Source organism: Carcharodon carcharias, chromosome 8 (assembly GCF_017639515.1).
Source record: "Carcharodon carcharias isolate sCarCar2 chromosome 8, sCarCar2.pri, whole genome shotgun sequence".
Lineage (NCBI taxonomy): Eukaryota > Metazoa > Chordata > Chondrichthyes > Lamniformes > Lamnidae > Carcharodon > Carcharodon carcharias.
In genome coordinates, this window is record NC_054474.1 from 159,299,144 (window position 1) to 159,322,368 (window position 23,225).

At 45.2% G+C, this 23,225-nt stretch overlaps 1 protein-coding gene across 4 annotated transcripts in view; it reads left to right on the forward strand.

The window, feature by feature from the left end:
• Window positions 1-6,566: 6,566 nt before the first annotated feature.
• fpgs (folylpolyglutamate synthase) overlaps window positions 6,567-23,225 on the forward strand; it is a 52,430-nt gene continuing 35,771 nt past the window's right edge. For 3 of the 4 annotated variants that reach the window (XR_005943810.1, XM_041193750.1, XM_041193749.1), the window contains exons 1-5: window positions 14,701-14,889; window positions 18,817-18,951; window positions 19,547-19,600; window positions 20,575-20,639; window positions 22,850-22,964. Coding sequence is in view for 3 of the 4 variants with exons in the window: in XM_041193750.1 (XP_041049684.1) it covers window positions 14,713-14,889; window positions 18,817-18,951; window positions 19,547-19,600; window positions 20,575-20,639; window positions 22,850-22,964 (546 nt within the window). In the remaining variant the exon portion in view is untranslated. Of the gene's footprint in view, window positions 6,670-14,700; window positions 14,890-18,816; window positions 18,952-19,546; window positions 19,601-20,574; window positions 20,640-22,849; window positions 22,965-23,225 lie in introns of those variants that run through there. The other variant, XM_041193751.1, reaches the window with a different exon arrangement.

A 23,225-nucleotide genomic window follows, 5' to 3' on the forward strand; every position in this document is an offset into this window, starting at 1 on the left:
GCCCTGCTTTTCCACTCTTCTATTTGTATTGTATGGGGTCCATAGCTGTCTTATTGAGTGGCCTTTGTTTTTATTCAATGTCACACTATTTTGCTTATTTTATATCTATTTATTTTGGTAATTTTTTTTAAAATCTTATTTTCCTGTTCAGAATTGATCCATCCTGACACATTCCCTAGCAAGTACCCATCGCTTCAGCCAATTTCTTATCCATTTTGCAAGATTTACCCCTGAATTATCCATAGCTTTAGTTTAATAGCCTATCGTGCTGTAAAGCGCTTTGGGATATAAAAGGCGTTATTTTTATTTGTTCAGACGATGTGGACGTCGCTGGCCAGGCCAGCATTTATTGCCCATCCCTAATTGCCCTTGAGTGCAGGGTGGTGAGCTGCCTTCTTGCATTACATAAATACAAGTTGATTCTTTCTTTTATGTTGGATATCTTTTGCAAATCATGGTTACAACTTGTCGGGATTTTCACCATCAATTCGGGGCTGTCACTTCAAAATGAGGAAGAAAGAAAACTGGTTAGGCAGAATCTCCCTCCACTTCCCCTACCCTGTAGAAACATGCTGACTGCTTTCGGCCGTACATCCCAAGTGCAGCCGCGATTTTATCCAATTAGATATTTTAAATTACATTCTAGTTTTCTTCCTCCTTGCCTGAAACTGGGGCATTTTTTTGAAGGTCGTGGCTGCCCCCCAACTTCCTACCCAAGGACTTCATGACCCCAAAGCAAAATGCCTGTACTGGGATGCTGGAAATCTGAAATAAAACCCAAAAACACTGGAAATACTCAGCAGGTCTTGCAACTCCTGTGGTGATACAGAGTTACCGATTCAGGATGTTAACATTTAACCATTCTTTGTGTGTGGGCCAAAACCTTAAATGTCAACAAACTGTATGACGGTGCAAGGCGTCCCTGTGAAATTCAACCCTCTCCTTGCTTAGTGTTCACATACAAGTGTTCTTCAAGCATCATTGATTCTGGAACCTTGGCTGACTTCCACCTACCCAGCCCAGGGATGGTAAGGCCCAATTTGTAGCTCGCGACCCTGGTTGAAATTGAATAACTAAACACAGACCAGGAATGAAACCTGCAATCATCCTGGATTACATGACTGAAATCTGGAATCATCCTGAATTACATGACTGACAGTAGTGCATTTAATCACTAAAATTGGAAGAACTCTAAATAATATACATTGTATTACACCTGTGTTTCTCTTGTTGGTATTTATCATTTTCCACTCATAAATGTCAGTTTTGTTCTGAAGAGTCTTTATCCAACCATGAAACAGAATGCTATAATTTCCAGGTACAATTCTTTTGTCCAGCAGACCCTGACTAATCTATTCCAGTTGATTGCAGTGATAAAGTGCCAAATCACACTTCGCATCATTTATACTGATATTGCCTGTTGAAATAACAGATAATGGAGCACTGATCATCCTGTATTTGAGTAATTATCACACCTAACACTGAATCATACAAAGCATTGCACTTCTTCAAAAATAAAAGATGGGGAGAAATGTATAGTCAAAGTTTGAAAAGAGATTTGGATATAAATAGTCATTTGGTAGTCCAGAACTTGAGTATTGCCGGTGGGGCGGTGGGGGCGTGGGGGGGGGGGGGGGGGGGGGTGGGGGGGGAGAGAATTGTTGAAGTTTTTCATCTTGCACTCATCAGACAATCGCAAGAATACCAATGTCAGGGGAAGCAGGAAGCACCAACTTTATACTGTATGAGAAAAGAGTGCTGATTGGTTGGTAAGTGGACACTGATTGATAAAGGCGTTGCCATAAAGAATGCACCAGTTAATGGTGACTAACAGTTAACTGCCAAACATTGTTTGAAATTTAAACCAGGCAGCTTGACTGTGGTCAAGGCATTGCCCTGAGGAATGAACATAACTAGGAGCAGGAGTAGGCAATTCAGCCCCTCGAGCCTGCCCCGCCATTCAATACAATCATGGCTGATCTCATTTCGGCCTCAACTCCAATTTCCCACCACTCCCCATAACCTTCCAACCCATTACTAATTAAAAATGTCTATCTCCTCCTTAAATTTATTCAGCGTCCCAGCATCCACTGAACTCTGAGGTAGTGAATTCCACACATTCACGACCTTTTGAGAAAAGTAATTCCTCCTCATTTCTGATTTAAATCTACCACCCCTTAGCCTAAAACAATGGCCTCCCATTCTACAATGCCCCACAAGGGGAAACATCCACTCCATGTCTACTTTGCCTAGCCCCTTTAGCATCTTATATACCTTAATTAGATCTCCTCTCATCCTTCTAAACTCTAGCGAGTAGAGGACTAAACTGCTCAATCTCTCCTCATAAGACAAGCCCCACATCTCTGGAATCAATCTAGTGAACCTCCTCTGAACCGCCTCCAGTGCAACTACATCCTTCCTCAAGTAAGGGGACCAAACCTGCACAATTCTCCAGGTGCGGTCTCACCAATGTCTTGTACAGGTGCAACAACACTTCCCAGTTTTAAACTCTATTCTTTTAGAAATAAATGCTAAAATTCCATTTGCCTTCCTTATTACCTGCTGTACCTGCATACCAGCTTTCAGTGATTCATGCATGAGGACACCCAGATCCCTCTGCACTGAAGCATTCTGAAGTTTCTCTCCATTAAATAATAAGTCGCCTTTTTATTCTTCTGACCAAAATGGATAACCTCACACTTATCCACGTTAAACTCCATCGGCCAAATTTTGGCCCATTCACTTAACCTGTCCATATCCATTTGTGAATTTCTTATTTCTTCATTGCAACTTACTTTCCCACCTATTTTAGTGTCATCTGCAAATTTAGCTATAGTGCCTTCTATCCCAGAATCCAAGTCATTAATATTGTAAATAGTTGGGGCCCAAGGACTGAACCCTGTGGCACCCCACTGGTTACAGTTTGCTATCCAGAAAAAGACCCATTAATCCCGACTTTCTGCTTTCTGTTGGTTAGCCAATCCTCTATCCAAACTAATATATTACCCCTAACTCCGTGTGATCTTATCTTGTGTATTAATCTTTTGTGCGGCACCTTATCAAAGGCCTTTTGGAAGTCCAGATATACTACATCTACAGGATCCCCATTATCCACTTTGCTTGTCACATCTTCAAAGGACTCAAGCAAATTAGTCAAACACGATTTGCTCTTCATAAAACCATGCTGACTTTGATGGATTGCATTTTGATTTTCCAAATGCCCATTACTACTTCCTTAATAATGGATTCCAACAATTTCCCAACGACAGATGTTAAACTATCTGGTCTATAGTTTCCTACTTTCTGCCTCCCCCACTTTTTGAATAAGGGCGTTATATTAGCATTTTTCCAATCCACTGGAACCTTTCCAGAATCCAGGGAATTTTGGAATATTATAGCCAATGCATCCACTATCTCTGCATCCACTTCCTTTAAGACCCTGGGATGTAGGCCATCAGGTCCTGGGGACTTGTCACCCTTTAATCCCAATAGTTAGCTCATTGCTTTTTCTCTAGTGATGGTAATTGTTCTAAATTCCTTCTCTATACCCTCTGCACTACCTGTTACTATTGGGGTGGTACTAGTATCCTCCACCGTGAAAACTGAGGCAAAATATTGATTAAGTGTCACTGCCATTTCTGCGTTCCCCACTGTTAACTCCCCAGTCTCATCCTCCAAGGGACCAACATTCACCTTAGCTACTCTTTCCTTTTATACACTTGTAGAAGCTTTTGCTATCAGTTTTACGTTTTGTGCTAGTTTTCTTTCATAATTTACCTTTGCTCTTTTTATTTTTTTAGTAACCCTTTGTTGATCTTTAAAAGTTTCCCAATCTTCCAGCCTGCCACTGACCTTTGCAATTTGGTATGCCTTAGTTTTTGCCTTTATGTTATCTTTAACTTCCTTGCTTAGCCATGGATGCTTTTTCCCCCTCTTACCATCTTTCTTCCTCTTTGGAATATATTTTACTTGGGAGGAATTGAATATCTCCTTACATATCTGCCACTGTTCATCATCTGTCCTACCTTGTAGTCTTCCTGCCCAGTCCACTAGGGCCAAATCTGCCCTCATGTCTTATCTAGTTACCTTTGTTTAACTCCAGAACACCAGTGTGTTCAAGTTTCTCGCTATCAAACTGAACTTGAAATTCTAGCATGCTAACATCACTCTTCCCTAGAGGATCCTTTACCATGAGATCATTAATTAATCCCATCTCATTACACAAAACCAAATCCAGAATAGCCTGCTCTCCGGTTGGTTCCACAACATTTTGCTCCAAGAAACAATCCCTAATACACTCTATGAACTCTCCCTCGAGCCAACAAACAGCTATCACTTATTTTGTTTAGCTGAAACAAGCACAATGTATGTACATGTTTTTTCTGTCTACAAATAACGGGGCCCTATGTATTAATACATGTAGCTTCCAGTACACACAAATGCACCAAACTGTGAGCCTGACTGACTATCTTAAATTGGTTGTCAGCATAATTCTTAGCACACTGAAGATTATTTAGTAAATGTTGTCCAGTTGCAGAATCACATCTATTGTTCGACACTGTTTTGAGTTTTGCAAGCACAGGCCACTTGGGTACAGTCTGTACCTTGCCTGAGGTAGACTGGGCACTTTTTAGGGCCGAAAGTGACAGCCTTAGGCCTGTTATATAGCGTGAAATGATCTGATCAGGGTACCCATTATCCCGCAGAATGTTTTGATGCACCCTATTTTAGCATCAAGCTTGCACGGTGAGCAAATGGCTTGGGCTGTAGTTATGAGGTTGCCAATAAGACTAATCTTATAGTGCGTGGAACTTTAAGTCCCAATATGTGTATTGACCAGTGAAGGTAGGTTTGCGGTAGACCGTGGGATTTCTCAACTAGTACGTCAAGGAAAGGGAGTTTATTTAGCTGCTCTATTTCAACGGTGAGGAGGCCATAGATATTTGTGCTGCAGCACTCTACTATGGCAATCTAGACCTGCCACCATTGCGTGAATCAGTATTCATGGTATTTATGAACTTGGCAACTTGCGCAGTTGAGTTCGGCTTTCATGAAACCATGTATGCCCAGATAAGATAGCGTTGCCATGGGAATCCTCTCAACTAGTACGTCAAGAAAGGGAGTTTATATAGCTGCTCTATTTCAACAGTGAGGAGGCCATAGATATTTGCGTTGCAGCACTATACTATGGCAATCTAGACCTGCCACCGTTGCGTGAATCAGTATTCATTGAACTTATGAACTTGGCAACTTGCGCAGTTGAGTTTGGCTTTAATGAAACCATGTATGCCCAGATAAGAGTGTTGCCATGGGAATCCTCTCTAGACCCAGCTCTTGCAAACATATTTTTTGGGTTCAATGAGAAATGTGTCTTTGATGCACTGACACCTAACCTCTTATCACTTGTATACTTCCAATATATTGATGATACGTTTGTTATATTTAAATCCATAGCAGCATGTAATAATTTCCTTGCATGCCTTAATGGGCTCCATCCTGCATATATCGCACAAATTCATAAACGAGCCTAAGGCCATCACTTTCGGCCCTGAAAAGTGCCCAGTCTACCTCAGATTACCCTGGAAGGGCAAGATATCTCAAAAATTTGAGCAACAGGTGAAGCTAGCTGTTTCATGCTGCAACCATGCTGTAACAACACAAGTGGTATTCGCCAAAGACTGGCGGATCATTTCAAACAGCATGTCCCTTCTGCTGTTTGCAATACACAGGGCCCTGTTCTTTGTAGACAAAGCTATGACAAAAATGTCTTTTTTCAGCAATGCAAGAAATTTTGATTCTTTTGGAGGGGGGGGGGGCGGGGTGGAGGGGACAGGGTATAAAATGTTTTGAGAAACAATTTTTATCTGAAGTTATGATTTTCGGGTCAAGTAGTTTCTGATCTGAATTGTGTTGAGTGAGAAGTTGCCATGTGAACTTATGTACCTCCCCGTAATGAGAGATGATTCTTTCCCACCTGACGGCCTTGGTTTAACATCTCATCTGAAAGGCAGCATCTCTGACAGTGCAGCACCACCTCAGTAATGTGCTGAAGTGTCATACATATGAATGTAGGAGGGGAATAGGCCACTCAGCCCCTTGAGTTTGCTCCACCATTCAATGAGATCATCACTGATCTGATTGCAACCTTAACCCCACATTCCCACCAGAGTACATTATGTACTCAAGTCTCTGGATTGGGGCTTGAACCCACAATCTTCTGACTCAGGTGAGAATCATACCTCTGAGCCAAGGCTACCACCTTGGACAGTATATACAAGCGAGCCGAACGATGTCCAGTGAAATTTACTGCCAATGTTTGAAGTATTTAAAAATAGAAAAATGGGTAACACATATGGTATTGAAATTGTGAAACAGATCCAAGAATCTTGGTAGATTTGACATTTAACCCATCCACCCAATGCAAACCAGCAATATTGAACCATGTGTAGAATTTGATAGGAAGACTTTCCCAAACTTTGTAATGTTCCTGTCGGACCACATCCTCTTAATGCATCCAATTCTGGTCACAGAGACACAGGAATGACATTCCAATGCTGGAGGTAGTACAAAGAGGAGCCATGTGACTGATCCCCAGTGTTAGAAGGATGAGATGTGAGGCAACGCTGGAAAAACCTGAGTGTTTCCACCACAAATGGAGGCATCTGAGAGGTAAACTTAGAGATTTATAAGATATTAAACCATACAGATAAGTAAATATGGAAAATTGCTTTAAGCTAAACTGAGTAAGGGAAGAAAAGGTAGGCTCAAACTGATATGAGACAAATTTAGGAGCTATGATGGGAAGTTCTTCACACACTGATCAACACATGGAATAAGGATCCCGGGCAGAGAAATGCAGGCAAAAACCCTGAATTTATTTTAAAAAGTACTGTTCAATGCTGGAATAGGGGAACTGCAGATCCTTCTGAATACATGATCAGGGTAGGTACTGGCCAACCACATCCTTAATTATCTCTCTCCTAATATTCACTCAGTTCTGTTGAAGGGTCATGAGGACTCGAAACATCAACTCTTTTCTTCTCCGCTGATGCTGCCAGACCTGCTGAGTTTTTCCAGGTAATTCTGTTTTTGTTTTGGATTTCCAGCATCCCCAGTTTTTTTGTTTTTATCTCTGTTTAATTGACTGCCACTCCTCTTCAAAAAATGCCTGCCTTAAAGAAGTACTGCTCCTCTCTCTGACAAGATTTCTGTATCTCTCTTTTGCCTTGTTCACATTCATTGCTTTCGATTTCTCTCCTGGTGTTTGACAAAGTGTTTACTAAAACCTGCTTTCACAGCCATATCTCCTTTCTCAGTGACTGTCTCCGTCTCCGACTAACCCCACGTGGATTTCAACTGAAATTCCACCCCTCTTGTTTCGAACCCACCCAGGATTACAGTTATCTCCGGGACATAAAACGTTTCTCGGACTGCTGTTCCCATCGCGTTCTGAAATCCACACTCAGTGCCATGCGCCGCCATATGAACACACTCGACCTCTCCCTCCAGCAGCACCGCCACATCCTTTCTCAAAGCTGCGCATGCCCCCAGTTTCATTTTATTCTTCGTCTCATCCGACACCTCAACAAGAAACTTTTTCTCTTTCTCTCAAGTGCTAAGGAACGCAGGCTCCAACAACTCATCGACACCAACACCCATATAGAATCCTGCCTGTCCCTCCGTCCCCACCCCATCTTCCAATCCCAGCCCCGGCTGTGTATTCACTATATATCCTGACCCTCCCCTCTCTGACGCTGAACGTTCAGTGCTCAGCAAAGGACTTAGTTTCATACCCTTACGCCCTCATCTCAACGAATTTCAGGCTCGGCACGATGCTGAACTCTTCTTCTGCCATCTTTGTCTCCGTGCTCATTTCTTTGGGCAGGAGTCCTCTCCCCATTCAATGGATCCTTTTACCCACCTCCAATATTTTCTCTCCACCTGGACCCCTCCTTCTGGATTCTTACCTTCTCTTGATCTTTTCATTGAGAACTGTCGGTGTGACATTAGTCATCTCAATTTCTCTGCTCCTCTCACCCATTCTAATCTGTCTCTCTCTGAACTTACTGCACTCCGTTCTCTCAGGTCCAACCCCAACATTGTCATCAAACCCGCCTACAAGGGTGGTGCTGTTGTTGTCTGGCACACTGACCTCTACCTCGCGGAGGCTGAGCGTCAACTCGCAGACACTTCCTCCTACCTCTCCCTGGACCATGACCCCACCACTGAACATCAAGCCATTGTTTCCAGGACTGTCACTGACCTCATCTCCTCTGGAGATCTTCCTCCCACAGCTTCCAACCTGATAGTCGCCCAACCTCGGACGGCCCGCTTCTACTTCCTACCCAAAATCCACAAACAGAACTGTTCCGGCAGACCGATCGTGTCAGCCTGTTCCTGCCCCACGGAACTCATTTCTTGTTATCTTGACTCCCTTCTCTCTCCCCTTGTCCAGTCCCTTTCTACCTACATCCATGATTCCTCTGACACCTTAAGTCACATCAACAATTTACAGTTTCCTGGCCCCAAGCGCTTCCTCTTCACCATGGACGTTCAATCCCTCTACACCTCCACTCCCCACCAGGATGGTCTGAGGGCCCTTAGCTTCTTCCTCGAACAGAGGCCCGAACAATCCCCATCCACCACTACACTCCTCTGTCTGGCTGAACTTGTTCTCACACTGAACAATTTCTCCTTTAACTCCTTTCACTTCCTCCAAATAAAAGGTGTGGCTATGGGTACCCGCATTGGCCCCAGCTATGCCTGTCTCTTTATGGGGTATGTGGAACATTCCTTGTTCCAGTCCTACTCCGGCCCCTTTCCACAACTCTTTCTCCGGTACATCGATGATTACTTCGGTGCTGCTTCATGCTCTCGTCGGGACCTGGAAAAATTTATTAATTTTGCTTCCAATCTCCACCCCTCCATCATTTTCACATGGTCCATCTCTGACACTTCCCTTCCATTCCTTGACCTCTCTGTCTCAATTTCTGGTGATAGACTGTCCACCAATATCCATTACAAGCCTACCGACTCCCTCAGCTACCTCGACTACAGCTCCTCACACCCCACTTCCTGTAAGGACTCCATCCCATTCTCTCAGTTCCTTTGCCTCCGTTGCATCTGTTCTGATGATGCTACCTTCAAAAACAGTTCCTCTGACATGTCCTCCTTCTTCCTTAACCGAGGTTTTCCACCCACGGTCGTTGACAGGGCCCTCAACCCATCACGGCCCATCTCCCGCGCAACCGCCCTCACGCCTTCTCCTCCCTCCCAGAAACATGATAGGGTCCCCCTCACTTATCACCCCACCAGCCTCCGCATTCAAAGGATTATCCTCCGCCATTTTCGCCAACTCCAGCATGATGCCACCACCAAACACATCTTCCCTTCACCCCCCCACCCCCGGCGGCATTCCGTAGGGATCGTTCCCTCCGGGACACCCTGGTCCACTCCTCCATCACCCCCTACTCCTCAACCCCCACCTATGGCACCTCGCCATACCCACACAAAAGATGCAATACCTGCCCCTTCACTTCCTCTCTCCTCACCGTCCAAGGGCCCAAACACTCCTTTCAAGTGAAGCAGCATTTCACTTGCATTTCCCCCAACTTAGTCTACTGCATTCGTTGCTCTCAATGCTCTCTCCTCTACATTGGAGAGACCAACCGTAAACTGGGCGACCGCTTTGCAGAACACCTGCGGTCTGTGCGCAAGAAAGACCCAAACCTCCCAGTCGCTTGCCATTTTAACACTCCACCCTGCTCTCTTGCCCACGTGTCCTTGGCTTGCTGCATTGTTCCAGTGAAGCCCAACGCAAACTGGAGGAACAGCACCTCATCTTCCGACTAGGCACTTTACAGCCATCCGGACTGAATATTGAATTCAACAACTTTAGATCTTGAACTCCCTCTTCTATCCCCAGCCCCTTTCTGTTTCTTCCCCCTTCCTTTTGGTTTTTTCCAATAATTTATATAGATTTTTCTTTTCCCACCTATTTCCATTATTTTTAAATCTATATCTTTTATGCCCTGTTAGCCTTTCCACTCCACCCCCATTAGAGCTGTACCTTGAGTGTCCTTCCACCCATTCTTAATTAGCACATTCGTTTAGATAATATCACCGCCTTCAACACCTCGTTGTTCTTCTGTCTGTGACATCTTTTGATTATCTGTTCCTATCACTGCTTGCTTGTCCCTACAACCACCCCTCCCCCACCCACCTTAAATTAGCTTATATTCACCCCTCTCCTAATATTCACTCAGTTCTGTTGAAGGGTCACGAGGACTCGAAACGTCAACTCTTTTCTTCTCTGCTGATGCTGCCATACCTGCTGAGTTTTTCCAGGTAATTCTGTTTTTGTTTTGTCCTTAATTATCTTATGCTTTTGGAATAACTCCTCCACAGTTAGAGGTGATTACGCTAACATTGTAGAAGCCTGGAGTTGACATTCCAAGAGAGAATGATGGTAGGGAAAACAGTGACATATTTTAAACCACTGCATAAATCTTCTGCAATTGTTAATTCTGAATGTGGGTTTAGATTTTTGTTAGGCAAAGTTATTAAGGAATGGGGGGTGGGGGAAGCAGTGGGAATAGGGAGATGGTAGTGTAGTGGTAATGTCACCAGACTGGTAATCCAGAGACCCAGGCTAATGTCATGGGGACAAAAACAAAATGTTGGAAAAACTTAGCAGGTCTGACAGCATCCGTGGAGAGAAAGACAGAGTTAACGTTTCGAATCCGTCTGAAGAAGAGTCATATGGACTCGAAACGCTAACTCTGTCTCTCCACAAACGCTGTCAGACCTGCTGAGTTTTTCCAGCATTTTTTTCTTTTGTTTCAGATTTCCAGCATCTGCAGTATTTTGCCTTTATCCTAATGTCATGGGGACATGGGTTCAAATCCCACCATGGCAGCTGGTAGAATTTTGGTGTTTGGTGCAGTTTTATGCCTTCTCCATGGCAACGCCTCTACCAATCAGAGTCCATTTTCCAAACAATCAGCACTCCCTTTTCATACGGTATAAATATATTGTTTCCCCTGACATTGGTATTTTCTTGTGAATTGTCCTGATGAGTTCAAGACGAAAAGCTTCAACATAAAAAGTCTCTTATTTTCAGCAATACATGAAATCTGGAATATAAAGCTAATCTCAGTAATGGTGACCATGAACCATCTTCAACTATTGTAAAAACCCATCTGGTTCACTGATGTCCTTTAGGGAAGAAATTTGCTATCCTTATCCTGTCTGGCCTACATGTGACTCCAGATCCACAGCAATGTGGTTGACTCTTAAATGCCCTCTGAAATGGCCTAGCAAGTCACTTGGCTCAAAGGCAATGGAGGCGATGGCATTGTGGTATTGTCGCTTGACTAGTAATCCAGAGACCTAGGGTAATGTCTGGGCACCTGGGTTCGAATCCCGCCACAGCATTAAAAGTCTAATGATTGTTGTAAAAACCCATCTGGTTCACTAATGTCCTTTAGGGAAGGAAATCTGTCATCTTTACCTGGTCTGGGCTCCAGACCCGCAGCAATGTGGTCGACTCTTAAATGCCCTCTGAAATGGCCTAGCAAGTCACTCAGTTGTAACAAACCGCTACCGGATGGACCACCCAGCATCGACCTAGACATCAACAACAACAACAATTGCAGCCCTGTCGACCCTGCAGAGTCCTTCTTACTAACATCTGGGGGCTAGTGCCAAAATTGGGAGAGCTGTTTCACAGACTAGTCAAGTAACAGCCTGACATAGTCATCCTCATGGAATCATACCTTACAGATAATCTCCCAGACACCACCATCACCATCCCTGGGTATGTCCTGTTCCACCGGCAGGACAGGCCCAGCAGAGGTGGCGGTACAGTCCAGAGTTGCCCTGGGAGTCCTCAACATTGGCTCCGGACCCCATGAAGTCTCAAGCCAAACATGGGCATGGAAACCTCCTGCTGATTACCATGTACCACCCTTCCTCAGCTGATGAATCAGTGCTCCTCCCAGTTGAACACCACTTGGAGGAAGCACTGAGGGTGGCAAGGGCACGAAATGTACTTTGGGTGGGGGACTTCAATGTCCATCACCAAGAGTGGCTCTGTAGCACCACTACTGACCGAGCCGGCTGAGTCCTAAATGACATAGCTGCTAGACTGGGCAAGGTGAGGGAACCAACAAGAGGGAAAACATACTTGACCACATCCTCACCAACCTGCCTGCCGCAGATGCATCTGTCCATGACAGTATCGGTAGGAGTGACGACTGCACAGTTGTTGTGGAGACGAAGTCCCACCTTCACATTCAGGATGCCCTCCATCGTGTTGTGTGGCATGGGATAGATTTCGAACAGATCTAGCAACTCAAGACTGGGCATCAATGAGACGCTGTGGGCCATCAGCAGAATTGTACTCGACCACAATCTGTAACCTCATGGTCCGGCATATCCCCCACTCTACCATTACCATCAAGCCAGGAGATCAACCCTGGCTCAATGAAGAGTGCAGGAGGGCATATCAGGAGCAACACGAGGCATACCAAAAATGAAGCGTCAACCCGGTGAAGCTATAATACAGGATTACTTGTGTGCCAAACAGCATTAGCAGCAAGTGATAGACAGAGCTAAGCGATCCCACAACCAACAGATCAGATCAAAGCTCTGCAGTCCTCCCACATCCAGTGAGGAATGGTGGTGGACAATTAAATAACTCACTGAAGGAGGCTTCACAAATATCCCCATCCTCAATGATGGAAGAGCCCAACACACCAGTGCAAAAGATAAGGCTGAAGCATTTTCTACAATCTTTAGCCAGAAGTGCCGATTGGATGATCCATCTCAGTCTCCTCTGGAGGTCCCCAGCATCGCAGATGCCAGTCTTCAGCCAATTCGATTCACTCCATGTGATACCAAGAAATGGCTGAACGCACTGGATCCTGCAAAGGCTATGGGCCCTGACAACATTCCGGCAATAGTAATGAAGACTTGTGCTCCAGAACTTGCTGCATCCCTCGCCAAGCTGTTCCAGTACAGCTACAACACTGACATCTACCCAGCTATGTGGAAAATTGCCCAGGTGTGTCTTGTACACAAAAAGCAGGACAAATCCAATGCAGCCAATTACCGTCCCATCAGTCTACTCACCATCATCAGTGAAGTAATGGAAAAGGGTCATCAGCACTGCTATCAAGCAACACATGCTTAGGAATAACCTGCTCATTGACGCCCAGTTTGGGTTCCACCAGGGCCACTCAGCTCCTGACCTCATTACAGCCTTGGTTCAAACATAGACAAAAGAGCTGAACTCCAGAGATGAGGTGAGAGTGACTGCCCTTGACATCAAGGCAGCATTTGACTGAGTGTGGCATCAAGGAGCCCCATCAAAACTGGAGTCAATGGGAATCAGGGGCAAAACTCTCCATTGGTCGGAGTCATACCTAGCACAAAGGAAGATGGTTGTGGTTGTTGGAGGTCAGCTATTTCAGCTCCAGGACATCACTGCAGGAGTTCCTCAGGGTAGTATCCTCGGCCCAACCATCTTCAGCTGCTTCATCGATGACCTTCCTTCCATCATAAGTTCAGAAGTGGGGGTGTTCGCTGTTGATTGCACAATGTTCAGCACCATTTGCAACTCCTCAGATATTGAAGCAGTCCATGTCCAAAAGCAGCAAGACCTGGACAATATCCAGGTTTGGGCTGACAAGTGGCAAATAACATTCACGCCACAAGTGCCAGGCAATGACCATCTCCAACATGAGAGAATCCAACCATCGCCCCTTGATGTTCAATGGCATTACCATCATTGAATCCCCCCCCATCAACATCCTAGGCGTTACCATTGACCAGTACTGTGGCTACAAGGGCAGGTCAGAGGCTAGGAAACATGCGACGAGTAACTCACCTCCTTACTCCCCAAAACCTGTCCACCATCTATAAGGCACAAGTCAGGAGTGTGATGGAATACTCTCCACTTGCCTGGATGAGTGCAGCTCCAACAACACTCAAGAAGCTTGACACCGTCCAGGACAAAGCAGCCCACATGATTGCCACCACATCCACAAACATTCACTCCCTCCACCGCCGACACACAGTGGCAGCAGTGTGTGTACCATCTACAAGGTGCGTTGCAGGAATTCACCCAGGCTCCTTTGACAGCACCTCCCAAACCCACAAACACGACCATCTAGAAGGACAAGGGCAGCAGACACATGGGAACACCACCAGCTAGAAGTTCACATCCAAGTCATTCACCACCCTGTCTGGGAAATAATATCACCGTTCCTTCATTTTCGCTGGGCCAAAATCCTGGAACTCCCTTCCTAACGGCACTATGGGTGTGCCTACAAGAAGGCAGCTCACCACAATCACAACCTCAAGGGCAATTAGGGATGGGCAATAAATGCTGGCGCAGCCAGCGATGCCCACATCCTGTGGATGAATTTTTAAAAATTGAGGGATGGGCAACAAATGCTGGCCCACCATCCCATGGGAGAAGAAAGACCAAAAAAAAAGAAATAGAGAGTTTGATGAAGATCAACAATGACCTCCATGAATGGTGGGGAAACAGGGCTGCAAGGGCCTGAGTCAGTCCTTTCCTCCTGCTCCTACAGATGGGCACGTGTTACACTTGCCAGTACCAATGATGGCGGCGCCCACCCTGTGCCCGCCTGCCAGGAGGTCAGAGGTCGGAGTTGGGCCCCTGGAGCCACGTGTGTGGGTGCAATGATGGCGGGATTGTACCGCGCTCTGCCGGTGGCCCGGCTGATTATTCACAGGAGCTTAATGAGTGGCGCTGAGGGGGAAGGGGCGGGACGCAAAACACTAATAGGCGCCTGGAGGAGAAGCTACAACACGGCGCCGACTAAAGCGGCTCTGCGCCTCCCCAGCATGGAGTACCAGGTTTGGCCGGGGGCCGGGGGCCGGGGGCCGGGGGGGGGAAGGTGGACACGACCCCGGGGCGGCGGGGGGGTGGGGGTGGATGTAGCCGGGGCCGGGGTCTGGCTCACAGCCCCCCCGGAGGATGCCCAGTGTCCGGGACTTTTCCCGCGCTATTCCCGGTACTGGTCAGTCAGGGGTTCGGCCGCTCGGACATGGGGGTTCGGCCATTCAGGGTCCGGATTATTAACCCCCCCCCCCCCCCCCCACCTCGTGGCTGCCTCAGGGAGTAAGTGACCGACTCATTGTGTTGAATGAGTAACTTCACCTCAGCTTCTGTCCAGCTCTGATCCTCCCTCGGATTTCTCAGCTCCAGCTCTCACTGGGGAGTATCTCAATGTCTGGGTATCAGGGTCCCTTTCCTTTGGGTGATCCTGACAGGTGGTCCTGGTACAGCCTTTGTGGTGGGGGGGGTGGTGTTGTGGTGGTTGGGGGGTGGGGGGGAGATCCTCCAAAAAGGATCCCTGATCAGCTGCTCTGTCAGGTTTAAAATCGCTGCACACAGTTCATATAGTATTTTTGCTGGTGAGGTTAAACGTTTCTGGTTTAAAAGTTACTTTCTCCCTGTTTTTCACAGCGTGGATGAAACACTAACAGACTTGCCCTGGGTAGTTTGATCACTTTTACTCTTTTCATCCCTGGACCAGATAGACAGTGCAAGGTACTGCCAATCCACTGGGAAGGTGCCAGGTGCGAGTAAGAAACAGAATCGCAGCATTCTTACAGCACCGAAGGAGACCATTTGGCCCATGGTCTCTGCACTGGCTCTTTGTTGGAGCAATTCGCCTAATGCCGCTTCCCCTGCCTGTTCTCCGCAGCTCCGCACATTCTTCCTTTTCAGATAATAATCCAATTCCCTCTTGAACACCTTGATTGAACCTGCCTCCACCACACTCTCAGGCAGTCCATTCAAGATCCTGTCCACTCCCTGTGTGCACAATCAGATTCCTGAAAGTCGCTGCACACTTGGTAGGAAGGTGAAATTAGCGCCAATATTCATGACCTCCCTTCTACAGCGCTGGATTAGTATTTTATTAGACTGTTAGATGTGCCATTTGTGATTTCTATTTGCAGTAACAGTTCTCGTAACAAAAACAAATTGCATATGTAGTGCACCTTTTGGGGCAGAGAAATGTAACATGCTGTAAGGAAAAATGGATGTCAAGCCGAAGGAAGAAAGATCAGGAGGGAGTAATGAAAAGCTTGGTCAAAAAGGTTGATTTTGAGAAGGGAAGGGTGGTGGGATTGAACGTGCTGGGGCTCTTTTCTCTAAAAAAGTGAAGACTGACGGGTGACCAGACCAAGTACTTCCAAGATTATAAAAAGACAGAGGTAGGGAATGTGTTTCTGCTTGTGGGGGAGACTAAAACCACAGGACGATAGTCACTAATAAATGAAATAGCAAACTTAGGGAAAACTTTACTCGGGGGCGGGGTGGTGAGAAAATGGATCTCGCTATCACACTTGTTTGAGGCAAATAGCATAGATACTTTTAAGGGGAAGCTAGATAAACACACGAAGGAGAAAGGAGTGGAAGAAACTATTAGGGTGAAATGAGGGAGGGTAGGAGGTTGATGTGGAAGGTTGGGCAGAATGGCCTATTTCTGTGCTGTAAATTCTGTAATTCAGTGAGCACTCACTGGAGTTTAATGTCCAAGAGAAGTGGAGCATTTACATTTCCAGCTGGATGTTGGCAAAGGTTTGGAAACAGGTTCAACCAGACGCACATAACTGAAGTTAATGATAGAATGAATACGGTTCGAGGATCACCCATTAAGCTGCATTGGCTCAGCATCAAGTGGTGATGAACTTGATTTCTGTTTATCTGAATTTGGAAGCATTTGTTTATAGTTACAGTCACCAAGGTACTAATGGACTTTGTTTCATAACAGTTGGCTGATCTGTGGTCACTTTTCGGTTCATATATGAACCTAAATGTCTGATGTGCACACCTTACAGCAGGGATCATCAGATGGCAGCCATGAGTGGGATACTTTCCGAATTTTTCACAGTTCCAACCCAGCCAGTTACGACCCCCTTTCCCAAATTAACATGGTTCATTTAGCACAGACTGTCAGTCACAATTGCGACCTGCCTGATCTGTATGTGCCAGCATCAAAGCTATTGGGGAGCATAAACTCCTTGTCTAAAAATTATAGTCCCGATTCTGATGTCTCTCTATGTTCCATGGTTGGAGGATCAGGCAGGTGGACCTTCCTCTTGGCTCAGGCACCGCCAACAAGTGACTAGGCCGCATTGCTGGCTGACTCCCTTTCCACACTTTTTAACAAGCCATCTAACACCACCACCACTGCAAGTTCCCTTCCAAGCCACACACCATCCTGACTTGGAACTATATCTCTGTTCCCTCCCTGTCTCTGGAACAAAATCCTGAAGCTCCCTTCCTAACAGCACTATGGGTGTCCCTACAGTTCAAGAGGGAAGCTCACCACCACCACCTCATGGGCAAGAAGGGATGGCCAATAAATGCTGGCCTTGCCTCAAGAACAAATATTTAAAAAAAACTCCTACCCCACTCCATTATATGTCATGGTTTATAAATAGTTCCCCCAGTGTTTCAGTAATTGTGCTACAGAGGTTCATCAATCAGGTTTGATGCATGGTCTGCACTGAAATAGTTGATTTGAGCTGTATTGGCAGTTGTGAGTCGTAGTTTAAGGCAAGAACCTGAGCTAGGAGGGTGTAGAAATCACTTGGCTGGCTTAGCCTCAGATTGCTATCCAGTGATCCCTACTGTAAAGTGTGTGTACAATGACTCACATGGTTCAATGGCCTGCCAGGGCTCAACCGTCTAGGCTCACAGGAAGGGTGGGAATTTGAATGAGGCACCAGAAGGCGGCTGGGACGTACCCAGCGAGAGTCAACACCCTTCAGCATAGGACAGGAATTGAGCCTGGGATTGCCTTGGTTATATGGCTCCTCTTCACACCAGATTAATTCACCTAAAAAAAATTGGTATATGGAGAGTAGTAACCAGGAAAGATTAATCTACTCCGTCCTCATTAACCCAGTAATTGGGGTAACATACTATAGGTAGTACTGCACAAAGGGTGTTGTAGGTGAACACTTTATACCTCGTGTGCTTTAGGCTGGAACCTAATTGAGAAGATTGGATGGTTATGGATATCCAGGAATGTGTTACAGACTGAAAGCTAATCTTAGGGTTCGTATTATGTTATCATGAGAACTGATCTCGTCTTTCATATTACATTGTCCCTCCTTGGTGGCTGAATCTGTGCTCATGTGTTGTCACTGGACATATTTAGGGCAAAGTGCACTTAAACCACATTAAAACTTGATTGCCTTTCACAGCTAGTCCCCAGCCTGCTGTGTGTTTGCAGCAGTGTCTGATTTTTATCACACTTTTAACTTGATGAGACTCATTGATCACTTCAAGTAGCCCCCAGCAATATGACTACCAGAAGCTCCAGTGACAGACTAATAAGCAGCCACCAGCCTTTAATGCTCAACCACACTTTGGATAAGCAAAGTCTGTAACTGTATGGCTGAGACACTATGAAAGTTCCACACTTCTAGAATTTGAGCCTATGTTGTCTAGGACAGTTTGCCCTTGTCCATGTGACTGTCGTTTATCATTTCCTTTTGAATGGAGTGGTGTCAAGTGACCCTTTTTGTTCAGTAATGGGCGGGGAGTGTCGGCGGATAGGGACCCTGCAGTGTGCCCTCTCCATCTTGCCTTTCCAGAGGGCACCCCAGGGCTTGTTGTCTTTCTGTCTTGTAAAGTTGCCTTTTGTAAGCCTCTAAGCTTAGATGTTGGGCTTAATGACCTCCTGTGCTGTTTGATACCGTTAAGAAGTGGGGAGGATTTTTTAATGTTTAGTTGACCCATGCCTTTGCGTTTGGTTCCAGGATGCAGTACAGGCACTGAACACCCTCCAGACCAATGCTAGCACCCTGGAACAGATCCGGCGGGAGCGGCAGCTCGGTCGAACGCAGGGCACTCTGGAAGCAATGAAATCCTTTGTGTACCGAGCTGGAATGACGGTAAAAAAATAGAATTTTCATTGGTTGAGTGGGGCGATTCTGGGCAATACACCTCGCCAAACATCCACAGAAATGATTGACTTCCAGTGAAGGTGTCCAGTCAACCCGTCGCCTTCTGGGTGGGATGGGGAGATTTACTGGGTGGATCCACCCCATCCATTCTTGTGTGCTTCCCGATGACAGTGACCTGAGAGCAAGAGATGTGATGGGTGAAGGACAAAAGAATGAAGACGATTGGCACAATCTGGGCAATGGGGACTCTACAGTTGGCTTCAGTGACTATGGACATCTCAAAGGAAAAATCAATCAAGGTTACACTTGCTGGAAAAGATGGAGATGTGGACATTGGGTGGATTGGTGTTCACTTTTCAGACTTGTACACCAAGGTTGGCCATTTGGTACTATCTCAATGGCGGTGGGACCTGTGGTCAGCACCTTCAGTGCAGGGGAGAGGGAGGCGAAGAAGAATGAAAGGTGGCAAGTGTCCCAATCTAACAGATCCTTGTGAGAAGGTTTCCATGATTGACATGATTTGTGCTGTCGACTTAGAAGCTACATTATTCCAATAACCTGGTTGTTTCTTTTGTTGATGTAGATTGAGGAGTTGGACCAGCTTGCTATCATCCATGTGACCGGGACAAAGGGCAAGGTCAGTCCTTGACTTAAATCCATGTACTTTCAAAAGGGCAGACACAACTGTAAATATTTCAATATACAATGTGGTTTGTTTTCTTTTACACTGAAACTCTGAGGGTTTTACACTTACAGTTGATATGCTGGAGGTCTGGGTTAAGCGTTGTTCCCTCAACTTCCCTTATGTTGTTATAAGCTTTCCTGATCCTGTGTTCCTGGTTGATGGGGGAGCAGTTCAGCGCCTTGAGTCTCCCAGATACTGAGTACGGGCATCACTTTTGACTCTTCGCTCAGGACAGCCAGCTGAGGGGGTGAGGTCAGCAAAAGCTTGGAAGTTTACTTCAGGGTCGGTGTCTTGGTGGGTGATCCATGATGTGGGGAGGGATGGGCTAGGTAGAAAAAGTGAATGCTGAAAAGCCCTTTTACTGCTGTAACAGACCACCTGCTCCCCTTTGAGACAAAGGAAATGGGACAGCATGTTTGAGGATAGAAGTCAGAGAGCAGGATTGTTTTGTGAATTTTTTAGCATCTGTCAGTGATGTGAAGATGTCAGGAACTTGTCAACAATCATGGCTTTCTGTCCATTGATTGCTGGAGGCTATTATTCAAATATCACATCATTCATGGCCTTGGATGTCCGCAAAGCACTTCACACTCAACAAATTACTTTTGCAGTGCAGTCACTGTTTTGAAGGCAAACACAGCAGCTAGTTTGTGCACAGCAAGCTCCCACAAACAGTAAGGAGGTTGGCATGATGCTTCCTTAATAAAGTGCCATCTGGTTCTGAAGTGTTATTGTTTAAATCTTTAATAAGGACCGCGATGACAAAAATCTGTAATAGGAATTTGTGCTTAGTGTTAAATGGGTTCTTTTGCAGACCAGCATTTCTCTAGAATCTATGTTCCAGAGTGTCTTACTTTGTTTCTCTAATTCTGGTTTTAGCGTCCATCCTTTGAATGGTGACCTGAGTTTTCTTTTGCTTATTTTAGGGCTCAACGTGTGCATTTTGCGAAAAGATATTACATAATTATGGATTAAAGACTGGCTTCTACAGGTAAGATGAAGAACCTTTCTCTGCTTGTCACACTATGATAACCTCTGGGTGGCAGGGAGGGTTCGTGTTGTACCTTTTGAGACTTTTACATTAGATCATTTAATTGTTCAGCGTCACCTCCTTCGCCCCACCCCACGCACCACACAGAGAAGCGGTTGACCTGAACCTTGTGACAATATACCTGCTATGGGATATATCTCGCAATGCCATGTCATTTCAGCACAATGTGTAGGAATAAACATATGGTTGCTTAAGGCTACAAACTATTGTTAGGTTTATTGAATGGTAAATGTGCAGTTGAACAGATAATGGCACAAACAGTGAATTTACGATAATAACTTAAATTTTTATAGTGCTTTTAATGTAATTAAAAGCATTATTATTCCTCCTTGGAATATTGAAATAACGAAAATACTTCTCCTATTCTCGTACTCCCTTTTATTTTGTAGAATTTAGAAGAATGAGAAATGAGCTCGTTGAAACATAAAGTTCTTAACGGCCTTGACATGGTCGATGCTGGGAGGATGTTTCCATGGCTGGGAAGTCTGGAACTGTGGGTCATAATCTCAGGGAAAGAGAGCAGCCATTTAGGACTGAGATGAGAAAATTTCTTCACCCAAAAACTTGTGGATCTTTGAAATTCTGTAGCCCAGCAGGGTGTGGATGTTCTGTCATTGACTGATTTTTGGATACTAAAGGGATCATGTTAGGAGTGTAGCTGAAGTAGATGAGCCATTATCTTATTGATTTGACTCAAAGGGCCAAATGGCCTACTCCTCTTATTTTTATGCTGTTACTCAATGCCAAACTGCCTCAATGCTTGGTCCTGATAACTTTGTCTTTCTCTTTGTGCTATTTCACAGTCTCTGGGTAGACTGTGGACTGATTGGTGGAGGTTGGCCCAGATCCAGATGATGGTTCAATTGAATATTTCCAGACTGGGATGAATAAATTTTTATTGGGGAAAGGTATCATGAGATTATAGAACAAAAGTGGGTAAGTGGAGTTGAGGTACAGATCAGCAATGATCTAATTGAATAAAGGAATAAAGTCTCAAGGGCTGAATAGTGTACTCTACCTCCCATTTTAATCCAATCAAAAACCTCTGGCGATATATCATAACAAAGAATAAATGTTTAAGATGATAAATGGGATGCCAATAAATGGTCTGGTTTGTGCTAGATGGTGTCAAGCTTGAATGTTATTGGAGCCGCACTGATCCAGGCAACTGAAGAATATTCCACCATTCTCCTGGCTCGTTAGAGCTTCAGAGGGCAGTTAAGAGTGAACCATATTGCTGTGGGTCTGGAGCCACATGTAGACCAGACTGGGCAAGGATAAGAGATTCCCTTTAGTAAGGGACACTGGTGGGCCAGGTGGGCTTTTATACCAATCTGGTAGTTTCATGGTCACGATTACTGGAACTAACTTGTAATTCCAGATTTATTTAATTGAATTTAAATTCCCCTTCTACTGTGATAGGATTGGAACTCGCATCTGGAGCATTAGTCCAGGCCTCTGGATTACCAATCTAGTAATGCAACCACTATGCTACCATTTTCCTCCCATATTGTTTATCCTAATATTCAAAAGAAAAACTATACTAGTGTGGCACAGAAGCTAATCATCTCATGAACTGATTACGAAACAAGTCTGCAGCGTCCCCTGAATTGTCTCTGTGCAGTCACGGGTTTGGAGCTGGTTTTCCAAACCTGTCGACAGAGATAATTTCTGAACAACTGGACGACTGTGTTACCCATGGCTCCGGTTGGTTATTAAAAATGGATTCTTTCCACTTTGTCACGGATAGTGGAATCTTACTGTTGAAGCTTTGTGTCAGGAGTTTTCTAAAGGCAGTCACAAGGCAGTAATTAACCATAATCACTGTGGGGAGTGGGGGTGGAAATCATTCACTTATTCTTCCTTCTTGCTTTTCATTCATTCATGATTTCATTTTTCCCCCAGCTTTCTTTGTCCCTTCCCATGATGCATGGATTGAATGCTTTGCTCTCACTGGTTTCTTTTCCTCATTTTATTCCCTCCTTGTCACTCCTTTCACTTTTTTATCTCTGTGCCTGTCTTTTCATTTAAATCTTTACCATGCTCGTTCTCTAATTCCATGTGCTTTTATGTGCAATTTCTGTTGAATTCTGTCCCCGGTCTGCCTTTTACCAGGTGGCGTGTTCTAACCATCCTCTCCTTGTAACTAGCTCCCCACACCTGGTGCAAGTAAGGGAGAGAATCAGAATTAATGGCAAACCAATCAGCAGAGAGCTCTTTACAAAGTACTTCTGGCACGTTTACAACCGATTGGATGAAACTAAGGTAAGTTGGATATGTGCCTCCTGGATATTGTGACAGTTCTTAATCTGTGTATTTTGACTCTGCAGGCTGCCGACAAAAATGAATAATTTTTGTTATCTTTGTGTGTTGCTGAAAGATTCTTGCCTATATTGGGGTGTTGTCGCAATTGTACACAGCCAGCAAGGGACATTCTGGTTTTCTTTGTCTGTTATTACTTTGATTCATTCACAGGATGTGAGCATCACGGGCAAGGTAGCATTCATTGTCCATCCCTAATTGTCC